Source organism: Scyliorhinus canicula, chromosome 17 (assembly GCF_902713615.1).
Source record: "Scyliorhinus canicula chromosome 17, sScyCan1.1, whole genome shotgun sequence".
Classification (NCBI taxonomy): domain Eukaryota; kingdom Metazoa; phylum Chordata; class Chondrichthyes; order Carcharhiniformes; family Scyliorhinidae; genus Scyliorhinus; species Scyliorhinus canicula.
Window position 1 is genome coordinate 21,629,589 of NC_052162.1, and position 22,394 is coordinate 21,651,982.

The window sequence follows — 22,394 nt, forward strand, 5'->3', positions numbered from 1 at the left end:
TCTTACACCCAAGCCCTGGGATGACTTGAACCCGGAATCATAGCTTACCCGTGCATTTTCAAAAATGAAATCTCTCTGCTGATTTTTCTGGTTCTCTTTGTCCGTCACAATCTGGAGTGTGTTTGGCGTGCTCTGATATTTAACCAATTGTAAAACTGTGAAGCAAGGGGATAAAACAAGTGAATAATCCATATTCATCAGCCCCTTGCAAGTCTACACTACTGGTGAAGTCTAAAGAGGTTTCCTCTCTTCAGCCTTGAAAGGAGAAGTGATCTTCCAGAGATAAATCAGAATGTCAAGGATGCAAAGAAAGTCCACTCAGAATATTTAAAATTACTTCAAATTAAACAGTGGAAATGGAACAAGAGATCATAGTAACAAATTAGTAAAAGATAATTTTGGAACTGATATCAGGAAATATTGCATCCCATAGAGTAATCATTGTGTGGAATATTTCAGGGTGGTGTGGTAAATCATTTAAGAAATAATATAACTCAACACAGGGGGACATCTGAACTAATAAGTTTAGAAGGGCATATAAAGCTTCATTATTTACATCATCTTGCAAACATATTCCTTTATGTTTTCTCTTCAGGTTTTCAGCAGGATTAAATCCTAAAAGTGTAAGCAACGCAGTCAGCAATGTACCCAGTACAGAAGGGCAGGTTCAGGACTGGGCTAATGGCCAACTCTCCTTACTTTTGTCATAAGAGATGGATTCCTCGGGTGAACCAACGGCTTTCTTGGAGATTTGAAGCTTTCCCCCATCCACGTCAACACTCAACGTATATTTCTGAGTCTTTCCAAATCTTACCTAAAAGGTAAAAAGAAGTAAAAATATGTACCTGAGCAAGGTTGTTTCACACGATGAGAACAGCCTTCTTTGCTGTTGGGGTTGGAACTGGATACACACAGGCATGTTATGGGCCTGAGTCACACAGACTGGGAAGGATAGGGTTGATGTGTTGTGGTGAATTAGCTGATCTCATTCAGAACAGTGACAATTTACCATTGACATCATTGGGGTAGGAAGTGTTAAAATCAGTCTGGGTTCACACCCAGCACCCAGTGTCCTCTACTTGAACAAATCTTTTGGATATCAAGCTAGGTGCAGGTCAGGATAATGTTCCACTGAAACGGTTACACTGATTGTTGACCATCTCAATGGACTGCAGTGATATGCATCACTGTATATACACAAGGGTTAATGTAAATACACTACAACTAAGTGACCATTAGAGGAAGCACCAGAGATGTATATAGTAGACAAACAGGAAGTCAGGGGGCACTCTACACAGGAACGGCAGCTGGTGAGCAGGACACAGACAGACAGCTCAGATGTAACATATAGTATAAGCGCTGGAGAGAGAACAAACTCACACAATAAAGCATCTTCTTCAACTGTAAGACTACAAGCTTTATTCAGACACAAGGAATATGGTATCAGGAGAGTTCAGTGAAATTATTACACTGACTGCTGACCTTCTTAACGGACAAAGAAAAACAGTCACTTGGACACAGCACCAGAGGGCTGCTGCTTGACTGAAAGATACACGTCACTTCAGCATCCATGGATCAAAAATGACAATGGCAAAAAATAAAGAAAAGGGAGTAAGGGAATCGTCAGGAAGGACCCTTATAATATGTTGAATCTGCTGCATTCACTAAATCAGCTATATTACAATAAGGATATGTCAAGGGACTATAGTGCCTTTTCCCATTGAGGGATAACATCAGGAAGAATCCTGGTGGGTAACTTTTCAGAGGAACACTGGGGAATGTGCGACGATGTCTGGCCTACCCTATCCCATGTTAACCAAAGAAAATAGCCAAAGTTTTCCAGCCGCAGGTTCCCCAGCAGAGGAGGGTGAAAACAACAGGAAAACCTGTTTCCAACGGCAGGACTGGAAGGTCCCACTGCCAAACAATGGCTGGCTGCCTCCGCAGCCACACAACACGTAATGGAGGGGGTGGAGAATCCCGCTTAATGAATAAAATGAGCAGAGAGATGAGAGACTAATAAGCAATAGCTCCCAAAGTGCTTTTACATTCAGAAACTCCTTTCCAAACTTGCTTCACATTTAATTGCGAAGCTTGGTATAGTGACAGGTGATATATATTCCACGCCCAACACTATCAATCCCTTTTCCCGTAGAAAGCATATGCGTCAAAACCCGGACGCTGTTTTGAAGAATAAAAGCTTTTCCTTTTACCTCAAAGCTCTGAACTGGGATAGGTTTGGATGCATTCCTTCCGCTGCTCTCAGAAGATGATAGATGAATAGGCAATTCCACCCCGTGTGTGGCCGCCATATGCTGTAATCCCTTCAAAACCTGTCAAAAAACAGACCACAATGGAGAAAGGTCGGCTGAACTCCATTCACAGAATGCAAGCATTAAATATGTCAGATGTGGCATTGTGCTGACGTAATTAAAAGAGGAAAGTCTATGTGGAAGACATTTTGAAACTTCCGAGATTAACTGAAATTTGTGAATGGTGCAGGCAAGGAGCAATGTTTCAAGAACATCGATCCTCTGGTCCTCATATAGCTCCATTCCATCCTTTACTCTCTCCTGTTCATTCTTTGCATACTCTCGCAGTGACAGGATGCAATACATAGTGATTATAGTGCTGCACTAGTAACACAAAGATTGCAAGTTCAGATTCCACTCTGGTAAAAAAAAAACCTGACTGGCTCACAAAAGTTACAGAAGGGAGCATGCCAGTCTTTACTGTTATGAGTCAGGGTTTAGAGAATCCCAAAGTGTATCATAGAGTTCACCTGACCCACAACGTTTAATAGATTGTGGTAAGGGGAGCACACGGCTCACTCTACAGGTGTGGTACAGCAGAAATGGACCAGTATTTTTAAAAACAAAACAATGTTTATTCTATGAACTCAAGTTAACCTTTTTAAAACAAACAATGAATATCTTAGCAACCATTAATTCAAAGATAACCCCCAAAGAATACAACAGTAAGTAATCCTTTAAGCTATCCTTTTAACATCCAAAAGACTTAACACACATTTAAACAGGAGCATGTTAGGTTCACATTCACTATTGAGAACATTTATAATTCTGAATTCACCAAATGATCCAGAGATAGTCTTTGGATGGCAGAGATCAACAGGACAGCTCTTATTTTAACTTCAGCTGCAGCTCACTGCAAAACCCAGATACACCCAAGCTTTTTCTCAAAGTGAAACTGTGGACTGTGGGAGGAAACCGGAGCACCCGGAGGAAACCCACGCACACACGGGGAGGACGTGCAGACTCCACACAGACAGTGACCCATGCTGGGAATCGAATCCGTGTCCCTGGCGCTTTTTGTTTCTACTTTACTGCCCTTCCCTTTCCTCGTCTCCCAGCGCCTCCCCAGAGTGCTTGTAAAACCAATCCCTAACATAAATCCCTCTTTGGCCTTCACTAATCTTCACATTGCCGTCATGCAGCACGGTGGCACAAGTGGATAGCACTGTGGCTTCACAAGCCAGGGTCCCAGGTTCGATTCCCCGCTGGGTCACTGTCTGTGCGGAGTTTGCACATTCTCCCAGTGTCTGCGTGGGTTTCCTCCGTGTGTTCCGGTTTCCTCCCACAGTCCAAAGACGTGCAGGTTCGGTGGATTGGCCATGATAAATTGCCCTTCGTGACCAAAATGGTTAGGAGGGGTTATTGGGTTACGGGGATAGGGTGGAAGTGAGGGCTTAAGTGGGTCGGTGCAGAGTCAATGGGCTGAATGGCCTCCTTCTGCACTGCATATTCTATGTTCTATGCCCTGACACAAATTTCACAATCTTTGCCTTTACCCTTGCAATTTCCCCACATATCATATGCCATCTTTTATCCCCTGCCCTTCTGACACTAGCTGACTGCCATTGAACAGCAATGGCAGAACTTTTATCTGCAATGATATTATATTCTGGAATTCCTTCCTTAAATCCCCTTACTAGGCCACACTGCTTCCCATTTTTAAAACCAGCTTTAAAATCTACTATGCGATTAATTACTTTCCCAATTCCTCTCTGCACTCTTGATCAGTATTTGTTCAATTTCCGAAGTACTTTGGGATAGTTTTTATTTTGTTTTTTAAAAATAAATTTTTCCAATTAAGGGGCAATTTAGCGTGGCCAATCCAGGTAACCTGCACATCTTTGGGTTGTAGGGATGAAACCCATGCAGACACTGGGAGAATGTGCAAACTCCACACCGACAGTGACCCAGGGCCGAGATTCGAACCCGGGCCCTCAGCACTGCAGTCCTAGTGCTAACCACTGCGCCACCATGCTGCCCTAGTTTTTATTTAGTTGAGAGGGATTCAGCAGCATGGGCTAAGAAAAGGTCCAAGCAGATAATGGGCTGGATGTTCAGATTTCTGGGAAGGCGATGGAGGCGGAACAGGAAGCAGATGGCCGAGTCTCTCCTTCCCCCGCTATCTCACCATGGCATGCCAATTAGCAGCTAGTTAACATTGGGAATGGCGGTGTGGGGACTCCATGCCCAAATGTTTGTCCACGGCAGGACATCAGGCAGGAGAGGGGGTTAGGCCGTGAACTGAAACTCGGTCCCGGCCACCAATTTAAAAGCCCCTCCCCTCTCTCTCTCCCTATTTGTTCTGTCAGCTCAAAAACAGTGAAGGAATAAAGTACACCAACATCCAAACATGTCCACGTTCAGCAGCAGACTCTGCTGCCCCATGCAGCCATGATCCCGCTTGCAGGCCCTTTTCACCTGCCCATGCGCCATCTCCTCATTCCTGGCATAAATCATTCCCAGCATTTTCCTGTGCGACTACAGGAAAATGGAGTGAGCGACGAAAAGTTGCAATCAATTGGTTCACCAATAACTTCAGTAGCTTTTTTTCAAAATGGTAGTCGGGCATCCAATTTTGCCACCCCCCCTCTCCCCCCCCCCCCCCCTCTCCCCCCCCCCCCCCCCCCCCCCCCGCCCCACCTCCCCTCCTGCATTATTGGAGACTGGTGGGATGACATGGAATGCTGACCTAACGCCATCACACTGTAAGCGCTCGGTGGAGCGGGGATGGGGGAGGGGGGGGGGGGGGATAATTTGCAGCTATAAATTCCAACCAATGGCAGTCTTGTGCTGTGGGCTGATCAGAAACTGAAGAACTTGGACAGGGTGTCATGAGGGACATAACCATGGGTGGGCTTCTACCTCCTGCCGCACCGGATTTCTGTTCAATGGGGTTTCCTATTGTGGGGCAGCCCCACGTTGTCGGGAAACCCCCGGGGTGCTGGCAAAATGGAGAATCCCAAGCGTGGCGAATCTAGTCCCATACATGTCACCGAGGAGGCATTTCTCCTCACTTCTCCGTGGAATAAGTGAGCTTTCCCATTCAGGGCTGAGTGACAAAGAAAATTAGGGGAAAATTTCAACTCAGTCCACTCTATAACAATTGAATCGTTTTAAATCCCTTTGTACTATCTCAGTTAAAGTTTGTTTTTTAAAAAACACACTGTCTACTGGATGAGGTGAAGTAAAAATCGAAATGCGTCCACTCGACTGTGACATGAATTAATATATTTCCTGGCTTTTTTTGCTTCCCAAACATAAAAAAAATTCAAAACGTTTTGTTTTTATGTTGGTCGCGATCCTTCAAAGGACTTGCCCTGTTTGAAGAATATCTATAGCATCCATCCCACTGACCCACGGTTGATTTTGTTGCATCGCATTGTTGTCGAACCTTCATGTGAGATTGCAAATCAGCAACAATACTGTTGATTCTGCCCTTGTCAGTCCTTTATAACCTACACCCCTACATCTCTTTGATATCTCTCATTTTCTCTACCTACTACATCGTCTGCGTTCCTCCCTTCCTTCACCCCATCAATGGTCGTCATGCCTTCAACCACATCAATCAAACTCACTAGAATTCCTTAAAGAGCTTCCGGTCACCCATCCTAAACTCGCCTTGGTCATCAAAACTGTTTCCCACCTGCCTCTCTGAAGAATCTTCTATCATTTTTCAATATTACATGTATTTTATAATATTTCTGTATTATATGAAAGCACAATGTCGTTGAATTCCGAGCAGTAATTGGAATCAAACTCATTTCTCAGGAGGATCCTTACAGTCAGAAGAGAGGAGAGACTTTCATTCAGCATGTGCTGTATGCGACAGGTGAAAATACAACAGCCCACCAAAATATTCACCAGCTCCAACATGAACAAACTGAAAAAAGCAGACAGTAAAATTGTACCCTTTCCTCCATATTAGGCAGCAGGCTGCCGAGATTTTTAATTTTGTTGATGAGGACTTCAAGGTCACGGGAACCACTTGGACTGAGAGGCTCCTGTGAAAATAAAAACAACAGTGAGCAAACATGGGACAAGGCAAAAACAAAACATATTGGCGACCGAGATTTATCTTCAAATTCAATAAGTCACACTACAGAGTGGTTAGCACTGTTGCCAGGGACCCGGGTTCAATTCCGGCCTCGGGTGACTGTGTGGAGTTTGCACGTTCTCCCCGTGTCTGCGAGGGCTTCCACCAGGTGCTCCTGTTTCCTCCCACAGTCCAAAAGGTGCGCAGGTCAGATGGTTAGGGATGGGGCGGGAGAGTGGGCCTGGATAGGCTGCTCTTTCAGAGGGTTGGCCTGGACTCAATGGGCTGAATGGCACCCTTCTCCACTGTAGGGATTCTATGGTCACATAATGCAGAGGCTACTGTGAAGAACAACGACTTCGCCAATACTCTTCGGGTTAAAGATAGGAACATCGAAACATGAACAGAATGTGAACCTGTTCCCCCATAACAATTAGATTATAGCTGTTCTCCATCTCAACTTGTATAACCTACCTTTGATCTGTCTCTCTTGATACCAAATCTATTTAATCTATCAATCTCAGTTTTGACAATTTCAGTTGAACCAGTACCCACGGGCTTATGGAGGTCAGGATTCCAGACTTCCACAACCCTTCTTATTAAAAAGCATTTTTAAATTTTACCCCTCAATGGCCTAGCTGTAATTTCAAAATGATAACCCCTGGTTTACCTACAAGAGAAAACAGTTTATCTATCCCATGCAAAATATCTTCATAGATCACTATGTCAATGAACCAGTGAGGAAACAGGCTATTATAGATCTAGGATTGTACAATAAAAAATGGTTAATTCATAACCTTGTGAGAAATAAGTCTCTAGGAAAGAGTGAGCATAATATTACAGAATGTTATATATATGTTTTAAGTGCATTACTGAGGCCGATAATGAGAAGCATAGGGCCAATCTTTTGCTTCTGAGTCAGGAACACGAGAAATGGAAAGTATCCAATTCCACAAACTTGTCTTGAGAGAAAGTGCCCAGATGTTCGATTTTTGTTCTGGGGTTGGGGGTGTGTTGGGTGTTAACTGCAGTTGGGCCGACTGCCGAAGGAGACAGTACAGAGTTGGACAAAGTGCTGCCAGGTGTGGGGTTGGGCTCTGAAAATGAAAATTAAACACACAAAAGCCCTTTATATCTCCTCACACACCCCTCCCCTCCCCCCCCCCCCCCCACACACGCACACTCTTCCCACCCATGTCAACTCAAGCCACCTCATGGCCTCTCATATCTTTGATGCAGACCTATACCTCTCTACCCACCTCTATGGTTTTTTATTGTCACTATGCCAACTTGTGCCCCTCTATGCAGACTCTCCTTGGCTCTGGAGAAATATTCATATCTCACCTCTTTTTTGTGTGTGTTGCAATGGGTAATCCCACCAAATACTTGTGTAATCGCCTCAAGATTGGTGACCACCAGATCTATCTCCCTGTTGTATGAAGCAGAAAGTGAATTTAAGCAGACAGGTAAAAAAAAATAGACAATGAATTTTGGAGGAATGTATAATGACTCCATTCTAAAAGATTAATCCTTTACTTGAGTGCCTGAATTTTTAATGAGCCATGTTTTTTTAACCAGAATATAAAGAACTGGTAATTCAACAAACTTACGTCATCACTTATGTTAGGAAAACAAAAGTAGTTTTAAGGGATTGATATATGTATCGGCAAACACTAGCAATAAGGCATGGTTTAAGTATGTTTAATTTAATATTTCTGTGTCTGGAAGGGTGATACCTATTGTTAGAGTCATGCCCATAAAGGTATTTGTAAGTGTGGGGATGGCTAAGTTCCAACTGTATTTCTATTGTGCTTAGAAAGGGCTACACCATGAAGAATAAATAAAAGGCATAAGCATGTGGCTGCTGCTTAGGAACTGGGGCTCTGTAATGTAGAGAAGCTTTTAAGTTTTAGTTTAGCTGATCTGGTTACAGTTGAAGATAGGTACTGAGAGAGGAGAAGGTAGCTTACACAACTCTACGAGAAACAGTTGCTTTAGAAGGCGAGAGAGCAAACATCTCACTCTGCTTTGTTAGAAGAAAAGCCATACTATGGATTAATGGCTAACAACGCAAGTGCAGAGATCTGAAGAGCAGCTAGTTAAGGAAACCAGAGAAGCTGAAAGGTACTAGAACAGAGGACTGTTCAGTGAAAAGACAGACAGAGCTCAGAAAAAGGCTGAGATCCCAGAAAGGGATCTGCTGTGATTTTCAAGTTTGTGAGATTTTACCACAGCCTGTGAAACATGAGTTGAAATAACTATGGAAATCTGTGGTTGGATCTCAAAATTTGTATTAAAGCAGTTAAGACAATGGAAACCTAAAGGTGTAAAATCTTCGACTGGATTTGCTGTTAAAAGTGGAGAGGAAGTTTGTGTTTGGCATTTGGAAAACCTGGTGGGGATTTTGGAATGCAAACCAGAGGGAAAGCATACTTATGAGAGAAGATTCTAAAGTGTATTTTTGAGCGTGGAATTTACAAGCTCTCGTGTGACAATCAACTGTGGGGATTTTGAGGAGACAGCCACAAACTTTCACTTGGGGTTCAGAGCAGAGTGTGTATTTGCCCATAGCCATTTTGTGTGCTGAAAATAACTTTGTGTTGATGAGACCATTGTGGAATAAGACGTACTTTGTAATCCTAAAACTTGTGTTTAATCGTTAAGGTAAGAGGGGGAGTGAAAGTTAAAGTCGCTATAGTCCCTGTGGTCCAAAGGCTGCTCTCTCCCTTTTTTAAGAGAGAATTGACGGGTGCCGATTTAAGCCGATTCAGATGAGTGGTGTAATGTTCTTGTCAGATGTCCTTATTTATTACAAGAACACTTGTAGTTAAATCAATAAATTAAGTATTAACTTTAATTGTGGGTAAACTACATACGAGAGAACAGATGAAAAAACAGTGAAATCACGCACAAGCAGCCTTTCTGTTTGATTTCCTCTAGTCAGCCTGAGGGGTCAGCTGACTTTAACATTCACTTATGTACTAGTGAGACTCCTAGTGGTCAGTCAGTGAATTACAACACAACCACGATATCATTACAAGGGGCAAGGTTTAAGAAGGTAGGGCCTTCATGGACAACCTTAACCAGTATAGGAATTGAACCTACACTGTTAGCTTCGCTCTGCTTCACGAACCAGCCAAACGGGAAGTAAAGGCGTCTTGGATAATATTCCAATTTGCTCATGTTTAAGAAATGTATTTTCTTGTTGTTAAAACTAATTAGCTGTCCTGTGACTCTGTTCCTCCACGTTTTAATAAAAAAATAAAAGTGATGGGGTGGGATGCTCCCGAATCACCGCAATGGCCCGATGCCGGTGTAAAAATCGGCATGAACCACTCCGGCATCAGGCTGACTGTAAGTTGTGGAATCCTCTGCACTTCTTCCGGGGGCTAGGCCTACGCTGGAGGATTGGCGCCACACCAGCCGGCGCCAAAGTGCCGGCACGAGTTACCGCATGCACAGAAATGCCAGTGTGGTTCTGCGCATGTGCAGACCGGCCGGCGTATTCTTGTGCATGCGCAGGGGAGTGTCTTCTATGCGCCGCCCATGGCAGAGCCTACAGCGGCTGGCGCGGAAGGAAGAAGTGCCCCCACAGCATAGGCGTGCCCGCAGATCGGTGGGCCCCGATCGCGGGCCAGGCCACCGTCAGTGACCCCCTGGGGCCGGATCCCCCCCGAGGACCGCACCAGACGGCCTACCAGCCAGGTCCCACCACGTGGGACCATGTCCAATCACACTGGTGGGACAAGCCAGAAACTGCTGGCCGCTTGGCCCATCAGGGCACGGAGAATTCCCGGGGGGGCGCTACCAACGGCCCCCGACCAGTGTGACGTGATCCCCACGCCAGCCTAAAAACTGGCACCGGAGAATATGGCAGCTGGCGTCAGAGTGGCAGGGTGGGATTCACGCCGCCTCCTGTGGTTTCTCCAACCCGGCGGTTTGAGCCAGGGCTCCATTCTGGGATCTTCCTATCCAGTTAGAACACCAACTGGGATCGCATTAGCCATTCAATAAAATCATGGCTAATCTGATTGTAACCTCAACTCCACATTCCTGCCTACCCCCGATAACCTTTCGCCCTCTTCATCCCTTTGCTTACTCCAAGTAAACAACACACATGGCAGAAAATATTGGTTTATACATAGTAATCTTGATGGGACAAATGGCCTCTTTTGTGCAACAAGACTCATGAATCTGTGACTATCCGAATTTAAAATAAAAGACTGGCTAATATTTCATGTAGAGCACCTTCGTATAGGACCTGAATACTGATCAAACGTACACACCCAAAACATCCATCTGTCATTTCTACTTTGTAGGTGATGATGGACTGCGTATTTCCAGAATTTTCTGTGTTTATTTTAGGATAGCAGTACTTCCTGCTCTTCAGATTGATTCGTTATGCAAGTAAACATTTAAACAGGGTGTCACATGATGTGAGTGCGGGAGGAGCTGTATTTCCACCAGTTCTGGCGAGACTTATCCTTTTGTCCTTATTTTATCCTGATGTACAACCCGTAACCCATAATTATTTATTCCTCGTGTGTATGTCCTGTGCTATGTTCCTGGAAGATCTTGGCTAGATTTTGGTGATGGGGAGCAGGGTTAAGTCAAAAAAAAAATCTTTGTTTGATTGAGGCGGCCGGTGTGGGCCCAGCTTGCAGTGGTGGTGGGTCATCACATCGATAAACAGCAAGATATTTTTAAGAGAATGGATGAAGCGGAGAAGAGAATCCTATCAGTTGATAGGGTGGTCTTCTTGGTGAGGGTTCACCTTCAGCTCTTGGAAACCCTGTTGCATGGTCTGCCGAATATCCTGCTCATTTCAGGGGGATGGGACCAAACCGGGAGTGTTTGGATGCTAGGTCTTCTAAGGAGACCTGGGTTGAATTCCAAGCCGAATTTGAGAGCTGGCTGCCATATTTTCGCAATCTGGATTTGAAAGCTGGGCATTGCGTTCAACGGAGCACATTGTATCCGGTCTTCAATGCCCGAGGTCGATCGGAGGCACCAACCATTGATCCTGTCATGGCTTTGGCCTTTCCAAGATTCATGGATGGTGATAATGTCCTGCAGATCATCAATAATCCTGATCTTTATCCCTTTATGATAATGCTGCTCATTTTATGTTATTGACTTTCATCGTGTCAAGAGTGTACGAGCACAGAGATGGCTGTCACCTGTTATCCTGTTAGGTGGCGAAAAATCAAACCGGAGTTGGTAGTCTGACATGAGGGTTATGCAGTAATTACCTGGTTTGATTTTTGTATGTGCTGTAATCCTTGCATTTACAAGGGGGGAGTACATTTTAAGTACCCTTAACTTTGTTTTGAGAGAAGATAAGTGGTGCCACAGCAGGGCGATGGGTAGATTGTTTGCTATCGAGGTGGCTGGTATGGCCATGTAGTTCCTCATTAGTAGAGAAGAAACCCCCCAGTTACAACTCTCAGCATCTTGTTTTTCTTTAGCATTTTTGGATTGCGGAATCCTTACCTATCTCCTATGAATGTACAGACAGATCATGTATCACAGAGGACTGGGTTCCTAATGATTGTTCTTTGTGGTTGGTATCTCTGGCAATGATGGAGTAGGGGGAAATGTGTAATGGCGCTTGCCCGCGTGTGGACGGTTAATCCTTAATTGGCTAGTTTACCTTGGATGGGCTGCAATATTTACTTGGCTGCATGGGCAGTGGTCGCTTGATTGAGTAGGTTAGGGCAGGAGTAATTGTGTTTACCTGGATCAGGTGGAGGGTATGATGGGTGGTGGAGTATGTTACCCTTCCCCGAGATGTACCCTTTTGGGCTTCCTGGTCTGCTCTCCTTCTCGAGATAGGGTTCCACTGGGACAGTAGTAACCTGTGGGCTGCAAGGTCTGAGTGTGATTCTGGGTGTTGTGGATCAGCGTTGTTGGAGTCTTTCTTTGGTTGGAGGGTAAGCTGGGTCGGAGGGTTAGGTGGGCCTGTCCAAATGGTTTTAGATAGAGACATCCGGATTGCCCTTCTTCTTGAGGCCTGGGTTTCCCTGGGGAGGCTGGGTCCTGTTTCTTGTGTGGTGATGCTGTTCTGCCCCTGGTATCCTATCTGCGAAGGTGTACGGTCAGGCAGTCTTTGGCTAATCCTAATGTTCCTCCCTTTTTGGGGTTTCCTTTCCCGACGTGGGTCTGAGGGACACTGATTAAGGCTCCGATTTGTTATATTGTGTCTTGTGGGGGGTTCCCTGATCATGTTAGGGGGGGTGGAGGAACGATAGCTGGAAGGAAAGCACGGGAAACAACAACAAACTCAGCAAATACAGTAACAGAGAGCGAGGAAAATACGGGCGAAAGGCGGGACGAACGGCCGAAGCGGAGGTGAACACGCGACGTTAAGGCAGCGAAAACTGTCTGGGACAAGCGAGTAACACCACCAACACCAGATCCATTCTCGTATTGCCCTCTCTGTATTAGACATAAGTACTGTAATTGTTTCTCCGGCACCCAAATGTATATGTACCTCCCCAGTTCCCCCCACCACAAACAGGTGCCTACTTATTTGTTAAAAATAATATTGCTAACTGGACAGAGTTGCTGTTGTTGAGCTCATGCACAATGTCTTACCTGTTTATTTATTTTTCTCTTACATATATATACATTTTAATCTGTGTACATAACTGTAAATATACTATGTTCAAAAACCCAATAAAAAAACATTTATAAAAAAGAATGTCAAGCGGGTGGAGCGTTCGTACCCCTCCCAAGACCCCCCATTGTTGGTTGTTTTGACAATTCTTCTTCTCCTTGTTGGTGGAGTTTCCTCACTGGAGGATGGTGCAAATGTTGCAGTATTGACGGGGCCAGAGTTGTGCCTCCAATATGGCTGGAGAGGAGCATATGCTCCTAAATGACCCTCTTTTGGACTGATCTGATGTCTTCACACATCTTCTCTACTGAGTAAAACTGCACTCCTGTATGCTTCACCCAATGCCTGTGCTATGTAATTACATTGTGATTTATGTATACCCTATGTATTTTTCTCATGGTTGTCTGCGTGGGTATCCTCCAGGTGCTCCGGTTTCCTCCCACAGTCCAAAGACGTCTCTGGACTGTGCGCAGAACAATACGTTTCACTGTACCTCGCTACACGTGACAATAAACAAATCCAAATCAAAAATTCTGTTATCCTGAGATCCTCTGCTCCTGGTAGTATCTCGTCATTGTCTGTGTGTTGGGAAACATTGATATGGAGATGCCGGCGTTGGACTGGGGTGAGCACAGTAAGAAGTCTTACAACACCAGGTTAAAGTCCAACAGGTTTGTTTCAAACTCCAGCTTTCAGAGCACTGCTCCTTCCTCAGGTGAAAGGAAGGAGCAGTGCTCCAAAAGCTCGTGTTTGAAACAACCCTGTTGGACTTTAACCTTGGGAAACATTGACAGTAATGATTACAAAGTGAACCAACTGTATGAATATTTGCTGGTCTTCTCTGTATAAATGTATGGAATAATAATTGTTCTGTGCCGTGCTGGACTTTGGGGAGTTGCTGCATCAAATATCCCCTTAGAACTAAAGTCTTTGCAAATCTTTTCTGAAATTTTTACACTGTTAGTTTGGGGTTAAAGAACCATTGACGAACTCCTGTAAAGGAACATGCAGGCATTATATCTGAGAAAAATATGTCAGAATGTGTTATTGATGCCTCTGGCATAAATGAAATCGGGGGAGATATGTTTTGTAGCACAGCTGAACATGGCACAAAATTCTTTTTCCCCCTCTTCCCCCTTCTCCCCCTCCCCCCTAATCCCCCTCCTCCCTCGCCCCACCCCTACATTTTCACTGGCTGTACGAGCATTCACTACATGTGAAGGTGTGCAGTTTTCAACCATGTTTTCATGGCTTTATCCTCTTCTCCTTCAATCTCTCGTTTATCCATTGATACATATGGAGGCACCAAGTTTAATGATTAAGCTGAACCAAATATGTTGTTGTCCTCCTGTCTTTTTCTGTATTCATGACGCTGAGGCACTTATGCTGAGCTGTATCAATCCTGAGGATTTGTTCCATTAGTTGTAAAAATAGACAAACCCTATAGACAAACCTGTGGGCAGCACAGTAGCACAAGTGGATAGCACTGTAGCTTCACAGGGCCAGGTTCCCAGGTTCAATTCCCTACTGGGTCACTGCCTGTGCGGAGTCTGCATGTTCTCCTCGTGTCTGCATGGGTTTCCTCTGGGTGCTTCGGTTTCCTCCCACAGTCCAAAGACGTGCAGGTTAGGTGGATTGGCCATGATAAATTGCCCTTAGTGACCAAAATGGTTAGGAAGGGTTTTGGGTTACTGGGATAGGGTGGAAGTGAGGGCTTAAATGGGCTAAATGACCTCCTTCTGCACTGTATGTTCTATGTTTTAATAAAAATATATATATTTAAAAAAAACATTCGAAACATTTTTCTATTTAGATCTGCCCCATGAATCCAATGGGATCTTGTTTTGGTACTTATTATTCCAGTAATATTAAAGGAAGTAAGGGCTTGCTTCTGTACTTTACCTGTCCATATCTTTGCACAACCTCACAATGGCTTTGTTGAGATGTAAGAGACTTGTGGTCCCCATACTCATGGCATCAAGGTCCTTCTGAAGATTTGTCTTAAAGTAGTCATTCATCATAGTAGCATATTCACTGAATAGGTTGTAAACAAAGAGATTATAATACTGCACACAAAACACTCACATGTCCTCAAAAGATCAAGTTGGTTAATAATTATTTTCACTATTGTCGCATTCCAAAGTACATCAGTATTCAGCAGTTACAATCAGTAGATGCTCAAGTGCATTCTTGTCCAAAAGCTGTGTGTGAGTCACTTCAAAACGCATTGATGCCATAAAAGCACCAATGCAAGTTTGTTTCAGTTTATTCAGATTTTTCGAGGGCCAATCATTTCCAATGCTCTAATGCTCAACTGTGGTGGCATTGTGGTTCGTGCCTCATTTTAACAGGAGCATGCAAATCAGTCACAATGAACCATTTGCATTAATGGGCTGGGCATGGATTCTCCACACCTCTGTGATTTTCTGGCCCTCTGGGCCAAGGTTCACGTGGGCGTGGATTGGTACAAGTGTTCTTCAGCATGGCCCTAATGCGGTGGACCTCGCAGTGAGCCAAGGAGTAAGTTTTTAAGGTAGATGCCCCCCAAGTCCATCAGAGTGCACCCTCTCCCTCCACAATGCAAATGCTTCCCAAAGCACCCCCCAGACCACCACCCCCAGCAGACACCCACACTAGAGACTCCAATCAGAAACCGATGGACCCACCCCACCCAGACCCGCCATAACAGGAAATTCCCCCAGAACAGAGAACCACCCATATCATAGAACCCCCACCTGATGGGGGTCTCTGTTGGTGTGGGGGGGGGGGGGGTGTTGTGGCAGGGGGATGTCTGTTGGAGGTGATATCTGTTGGGTGGTTACATTGGTGGGTTCTGTTGGGAGGGGTTTGCTGAGGGGGCTGTTGAGGATGTCTGGTGAGGGGTCTGTGTTGGGGGATCTCTGCTGGGAGGGTCTCTGGTGGTGGTGCTCTGGTCGAAACCTCTGGTCGGGGCCTCTGGTCAGGGGCCAGGTCACTCTTGTACGTGCGTAATGTGGGGGTGTGACCCAACAATTCACATGGTGGGGGATCTTAGGGGCAGGACTTGCGGTATGTGAGGTGGGGTCCAGCCATCGGCCCTCGCTATCGGGCTTCCCGCTCAAAACAGCGGCCCGATAGTAGGATTCGGACTGGAATTCCTCACAATCCTCACCATGCATAAATTTGCATCGTAGGTTACAGTGAATCACCTTTGAGCGTCGGTCCCAATGCGAATGCAAACCAGAGGCGATTCATCTCCAGCGGGAGAACGTAATCTCTCTCAAGTGGGAAATCTTGCCCTCTGTGTCAAAGTCCTGAGCTTGGTGTCTTTACTTTTTTCTTCATTGCTTTTTATCATGTGGTAAACCTTAAGGCATTTATGATCATTGCTTTTGTGACACATACTCACACATAACTCAATGCCTGACTTAATTTGATCCCAGGCATTGAATTCAGCAATAGGTCTGCCCTTTTAGACATATGGACACAAAGGAGCTCACCATTTATTTTCGGTATTCCATCCCATTTTCTTCAATTGCTCCCTCTCTATCCCAATTAATACGTGGATATTCACAATTCCTTAAAGCAACATGTCTTTAGGCACTACCTTTTCAGTGATCCCTCCTGTAAACGTTCCTGCAGCTCTTGCGTTAAGCTATTTCTTGCTTCTGAAGTATTGATGGAGGTATTGAATGGACGTGGAGGCAAAGCTGGTTTCTCATCCTCACCATCTAAAGAATAAGAAGAAACCTGGATAAACATAGAACAGTACAGCACAGAACAGAACAGGCCCTTCATGTTGTGGCAAGCCATGATCACCCTACTCAAACACACGTATCCACCCTATACCCGTAACCCAACAACCCCCCCCTTAACCTTACTTTTTAGGACACTACGGGCAATTTAGCATGGCCAATCCACCTAACCCGCACATCTTTGGACTGTGGGAGGAAACCGGAGCACCCAGAGGAAACCCACGCACACAGGGGGAGGACGTGCAGACTCCACACAGACAGTGACCCAGCCGGGAATAGAACCTGGGACCCTAGAGCTGTGAAGCATTTATGCTAACCACCATGCTACCATGCTGCCGAACCTTTGGGAATCCTGATATATAAATAAACAGAAAACATCTTAGAAACAGACACAGGTCACCAGACCTCTAGAAAACTGAACATACCTGACTGTCCTCTCACCATAATGTATTCTGTTCAAAGACCTATTTTCCTTTTTAACACACTTGTAGGTTTGCAACATTTAAAGTTAAAAGATCCAGTGAATTTATTTTACATAAACTGATGAACAACTATATAAGTAACAATGCTATATTGTCATTGTGCATTTCTCCCTCACCAAAGCCACAGTTCTCAGAGCTCTGCTAATTCTTTAGAAATAATTATCAAATTCATCTTGATTTTATTCCTTCTTTCAGGAAATTCAAGGCACTGGACCGTTTCAAACTATCTGGTTGTTACTTCTTTGAGATTTCAAAACTGTCCCTCCCAATTAGGATTGCCCCTGGTCTGAGTAATGTCAAAATTAAAATGGTCGCGGGGCGATGAATGAGCAGCAGTTTTATAGCTTGAATCTTCACTGCTGTTCCTGGTTTAGCTCACTCGGCTAAATCGCTGGCTTTTAAAGCAGACGAAGCAGGCCAGCAGCACGGTTCGATTCCCATACCAGCCTCCCCGGACAGGCGCCGGAATGTGGCGACTAGGGGCTTTTCACAGTAACTTCATTGAAGCCTACTCGTGACATTTAGCGATTTCATTTCATTTCATTTCAAGCAGCGGGTGTTACCAGAGTAATTTCCAGCAGTGCATTCAGATGTCAAAGATTCTCTGAGCAGGCCAAGGCGGGATAATGGGCTGAATGTCGGTTCAGCCCGTGTTTAGCATGCAACACCAACTTGGTCAAAGAGCTGATTTTAGAAACAGCTGCCCAGCGGCTTGTGCAGGGATGGTTCATCATTAAAGAGGTTGCTTGGTGTTTTGGTGGAAGTAGCACTTGAACTAAAGCCCTCTCCAACAGCAACCAGTGCATTAGGAGTAAACGGCATTGACATTGATGTCAAGCACTACTTAATCACTATTTCATCCTCCTTTGCTGCTGGACGTGTGAACAGGGCATCTAAAATACATCAAGAGACTTTCTGAAATGCTTTGTCAAGACGTCACCACTCCTCTAGCAACATTCAATTTGGAAGTGCTCTCAAGAGAGTAAATGCTGTTCTGCACTACCTTGTTGGACACCTATAAAGGGTTGACATGGGTAGCTTGGTCATGGGCATCATGCTTGGGGTCCCACTTGGTCTGTATGGAGAATGGGAAATCAGCTCAAGACAGAGAAATGCAAACTGCTGGAGGAAGCATAGATTCAGGAAACAGAGGACATTCCTCCCCTCATCTGGAATGCATCCATCATGGAACCCATGTGCCCAATATAAAAACCCGTGATCCCTCATCTATTGTCACTGAGTCATTTTGTGGACTGCCACAGTGTGTCAGCCAGTGACTTCCACATCTGAAAATGAAATGAAAATCACTTATTGTCACGAGTAGGCTTCAACGAAGTTACTGTGAAAAGCCCCTAGTCACCACATTCCGGCACCTGTCCAGGGAGGCTGGTACGGGAATCGAACCGTGCTGCTGGCCTGCTTGGTCTGCTTTAAAAGACAGCGATTTAGCCGAGTGAGCTAAACCAGCCCCTCGCTAAACCAGCCCCTCCGGTGGTGCTCTGGTGGTACATCTACGGTAGAAGCAGGTACACGAAGCCCACATGTACTGTTCCCTGAAAATTGCATCACTTGTTGACCATGTGATAGAATCCTAGAATTCTTACACTGCAGAAGGAGGCCACTCTGCTCAAATGAGCCTGCACCAGCTCTCCCAAAAAACATCTTAACTCTGCTCCCGCTGCTCTGCCCTGTCCCCATATCCCAACCAAACCTTTTGGACTCTATGGGGCAATTTATCATGGCCGATCCACCAAACCTGTACATCTTTGGACTGTGGAAAGAAATTGGAGCACCCGGAGGAAGCCCACACAGACATAGGGAGAACATGCAAACTCCAGACAGACAGTTATCCAAGGCTGGAATTGAATCTGGGTCCCTGGCTCTGTGAGGCAGCAGTGCTAACTACTGTACCACCGTGTCTGGTTTAACACTGACAGGCAAATTCAGATTATGGTCATCAACAATTTAGGTAAGAATTGTGAGCTAAATCTAGATTACAGCCGTATTTTCTTCGCACCTCTTTTCATGTTTGGCCAAAGGAAGCCCCTTAAATGATCCCTCATGTGTCTGGTAGTTTTATCCTGTAACTAATCTTTTCTCGACAAATACATGGATATGATGGGTATTGAGGGATATAGCTCCAGGAAATGCTGAGGGTTTCGGCCAAGACTGGTAATCTTGACCGGTACAGGTTTGGAGGGCCGAAGGGCCTGTTCCTGTGCTGTATTGTTCTTTGTTCTTTGTTCTAATCCGTGCCAGAGCAGTGCCAAAAATGACTGCCGTATTAAGCTTCATGGACGGAGTTTTACCTTGAACCTTGCCTGCACTAAACCTGAACTGAGAGTGCTTGATACTCGCTTGATTGCAAAATAAGTGAAACAACATTACGCTCGCTGGCACTATCAACACTCATATTAGCAAATCAAACTGGAACCATTCATCAATGATGTTTAATCACCTGATAGGTCATCCAAGATCTCTTTCTCATTTTCTCTCTCCACAGGATATTGCAGTGGTGTTACCAGCCCCTGATACGGTTGCTGATAGTTTAACATCAGATCGATGAGGCAAGAAAATCGCTTCACTGGAACACCTTTTTCAGTCTGTAACACATCACAATCACAGGATATGACTAAGGATATTTGAGTTCATTGGCTTATTCATTTATTTAAAAAAATTAAAAACTCACTGAGTAGTTTTGCAAAAGAATTCTCTCATTCCCTGTGGAATTGTTATTTAATTCTTTCACGGGACCCGAGAGTCACTGGCTAGGCCAGCACTTGCTGCCCATCCTTAATTGCCATTGAGAAGGTAATGGTGAGCTGCCTTGTTGAACCACTGTAGTTCATATGGGCGGCACGGTAGCACAAGTGGATAGCACTGTGGCCTCACAGCGCCAGGGTCCCAGGTTTGATTCCCTGCTAGGTCATTGTCTGTGCAGAGTCTGCACTTTCTCCCCGTGTCTGCGTGGGTTTCCTCCGGGTGCTCCGGTTTCCTCCCACAGTCCAAAGATGTGCAGGGATAGGTGGATTGGCCATGCTAAATTGCCCTTAGTAACTAAAAAGGTTAGGAGGGGTTATTGGGGTTACGGGGATAGGGTGGAAGTGAGGGCTTAATTGGATCGGTGCAGATTCGATGGGCTGAATGGCCTCCTTCTGCACTGTATGTTCTATGTTCTATGTACCTACAGTTGTTATTAGGGGGATTTCCCTGATTTTGATCTTGCAACAGTGAAGAGAGGGTGATATACTTCTAAGTCAGGATGGTATACAACTTGGAGGGGAACTTGCAAGTGGTGGTGTTCCCACGCACCCATTACCCTTGTCTTTCGAGGTGGAAAAGGTCGCAGGTTGAATTGTGCTGTTGAAGGAGGCTTGGTTATGTGCATCTTGGTGCAGATTGCTGCCACTGTCTGTCAATAGTGCAGAAGTGAAATTTTAAGATGATGACTGGGGTGCCAATCAAGCAGGCTGCTTTACCTGTGATTGTATCATCATCCCAAGGGTGTCATAGTCTGGATTCAAGTCTGGATGACACTTTGTCAAATAGCATTTTCTGTTTTTGTTTCAGATTCCAGCATCAGCAGTAATTTGCTTTTATTTTAAAGTGTTGGTGGTGTGCATGGGAAACACATGCACGTTGCATGGCAGGGCTTTTCAGTGGTGAAACCTGCATCAGCTGATAATGTAGCAGGTATGGATGGGCTATAAAAGACCCTCATGGTCAAACAGGAAGGACCTGCACCACAGCCAAAACATTCCTGCCCGACTCCACTTCCATTAACATAAAACATATTGAGAGCATAGGTGCTATTTCAAGTTTAAAGTTTAAATAATTCCCATTACATTGTGTCATATTCCAAATAATTTTCAGTAAATATCTAAAAACTTTGAAAGCAAACAGGCTATTAAAATGACTACTGAAAATCATGTGACCTTTGGCATTTAAAGCTCCAGACACTCCTGAGTTTGAAGTAAATACCAAATTAAAAACAGGCATTAAAACTATCTGGGGAAATTCACACATGCTTTTGTTTAAGGATCAAGAAAGGAACTATAGCATTCCAGCTGGCTCATCTTTCTTTTTTACAATGGGCAAAAGAAGCATTAAATCTCAATCTGTGTTAACTAAATGTGAGTGGGAATTTGACTATAATAGGCTTTGCAGCTCACTAAGAATACTTTGCTTTACATGACCTTCACTTCAACTAAAACATCAACTCATCTGAGAAACTACCGGCCTGCCATAAAATAGACTGAGACAATCATAAATTGCGATTTTATTGTTTTACCTTTATCTGAACCAAATTTGCACGTGTGTAGTAGAGTGCATAAGTTAAGAAACAATGTTGTATCTTTTGTTCATGATTGAATGGTATCCAGTAATACACTGGGTGGGATATGGTTCAAATTGCACTCTGAGCTCTGCTATGGCCTTCGAAAATACATTGTCGGAGATCATTTTTAATGGAGATAATTCAAATGTCATAGATGAACTCAAAGTCCTGTAAAGACTCTGCCAGCCAACATTCTGAGATGGTCTCACTTTTTGACAGCACTGACACCACACTTTAGGCACCTAATTTTCTTACCTTGACTGACTGTCCCCAGAACCCCATTTTGCCTTCACACCCAGGACTACAGTCCTTTCCCATTTTACCATTCCATGCCCCCGACCTCACAGCACAATTCCCCCTCACCACTGACTTACCACCCTTGCTGGTCCCAAGCTTCCCAATGGAAGCTGCCATTGTCCTGGTCCCCTCCCTTGTGTCACAGAGTTCAACAAGGGAAACCGCTGACATTACATCCAACTGCACAAAGCAAACTGGTTCATGCCACCTTTAAAGAAACGTGAACTGGATGAGGCAAGTTTTTTGTGCGCTGCTGACGAAGTTTTGTACGAATGAGTTGAGCCTTCATGGCATGGAAATGAAACTTGCCACAGGCTGGTGTGAGGCCCAACACGGTGCGAACAAGCCACTTACTGAATCTCTGCATCTCAACTTACCATCAGGAAATCGAAATTCTTGCTAATTCAGTCACCCCCCACACCACGTTTCCCACTCTCGTGGGCTTGCTAAAATCTTCCCCGAAGTAATTTATTCCAAAAATATTTGCGGCACGGTGGTACAGTGGTTAGCACTGCTGCCTCACAGTGTCAGGGACCCGGGTTTGATTCCGACATTGGGTGACTCTCTGTGTGGAGTGTGAA

At 44.8% G+C, this 22,394-nt stretch overlaps 1 protein-coding gene across 1 annotated transcript in view; it reads right to left on the minus strand.

Moving 5' to 3' along the window:
* Positions 1-22,394, minus strand: part of LOC119952315 (phosphatidylinositol 3,4,5-trisphosphate 5-phosphatase 2A-like) — a 156,298-nt gene that overhangs the window by 56,467 nt on the left and 77,437 nt on the right. The window contains exons 4-11 of the mRNA XM_038775969.1: positions 19,639-19,783; positions 16,551-16,674; positions 14,867-14,998; positions 7,690-7,774; positions 6,221-6,313; positions 2,214-2,333; positions 700-814; positions 49-155 (exon numbers count right to left, since the gene is read on the minus strand). Coding sequence (XP_038631897.1) covers positions 49-155; positions 700-814; positions 2,214-2,333; positions 6,221-6,313; positions 7,690-7,774; positions 14,867-14,998; positions 16,551-16,674; positions 19,639-19,783 — 921 coding nt within the window. The remainder of the gene's footprint in view (positions 1-48; positions 156-699; positions 815-2,213; positions 2,334-6,220; positions 6,314-7,689; positions 7,775-14,866; positions 14,999-16,550; positions 16,675-19,638; positions 19,784-22,394) is intronic.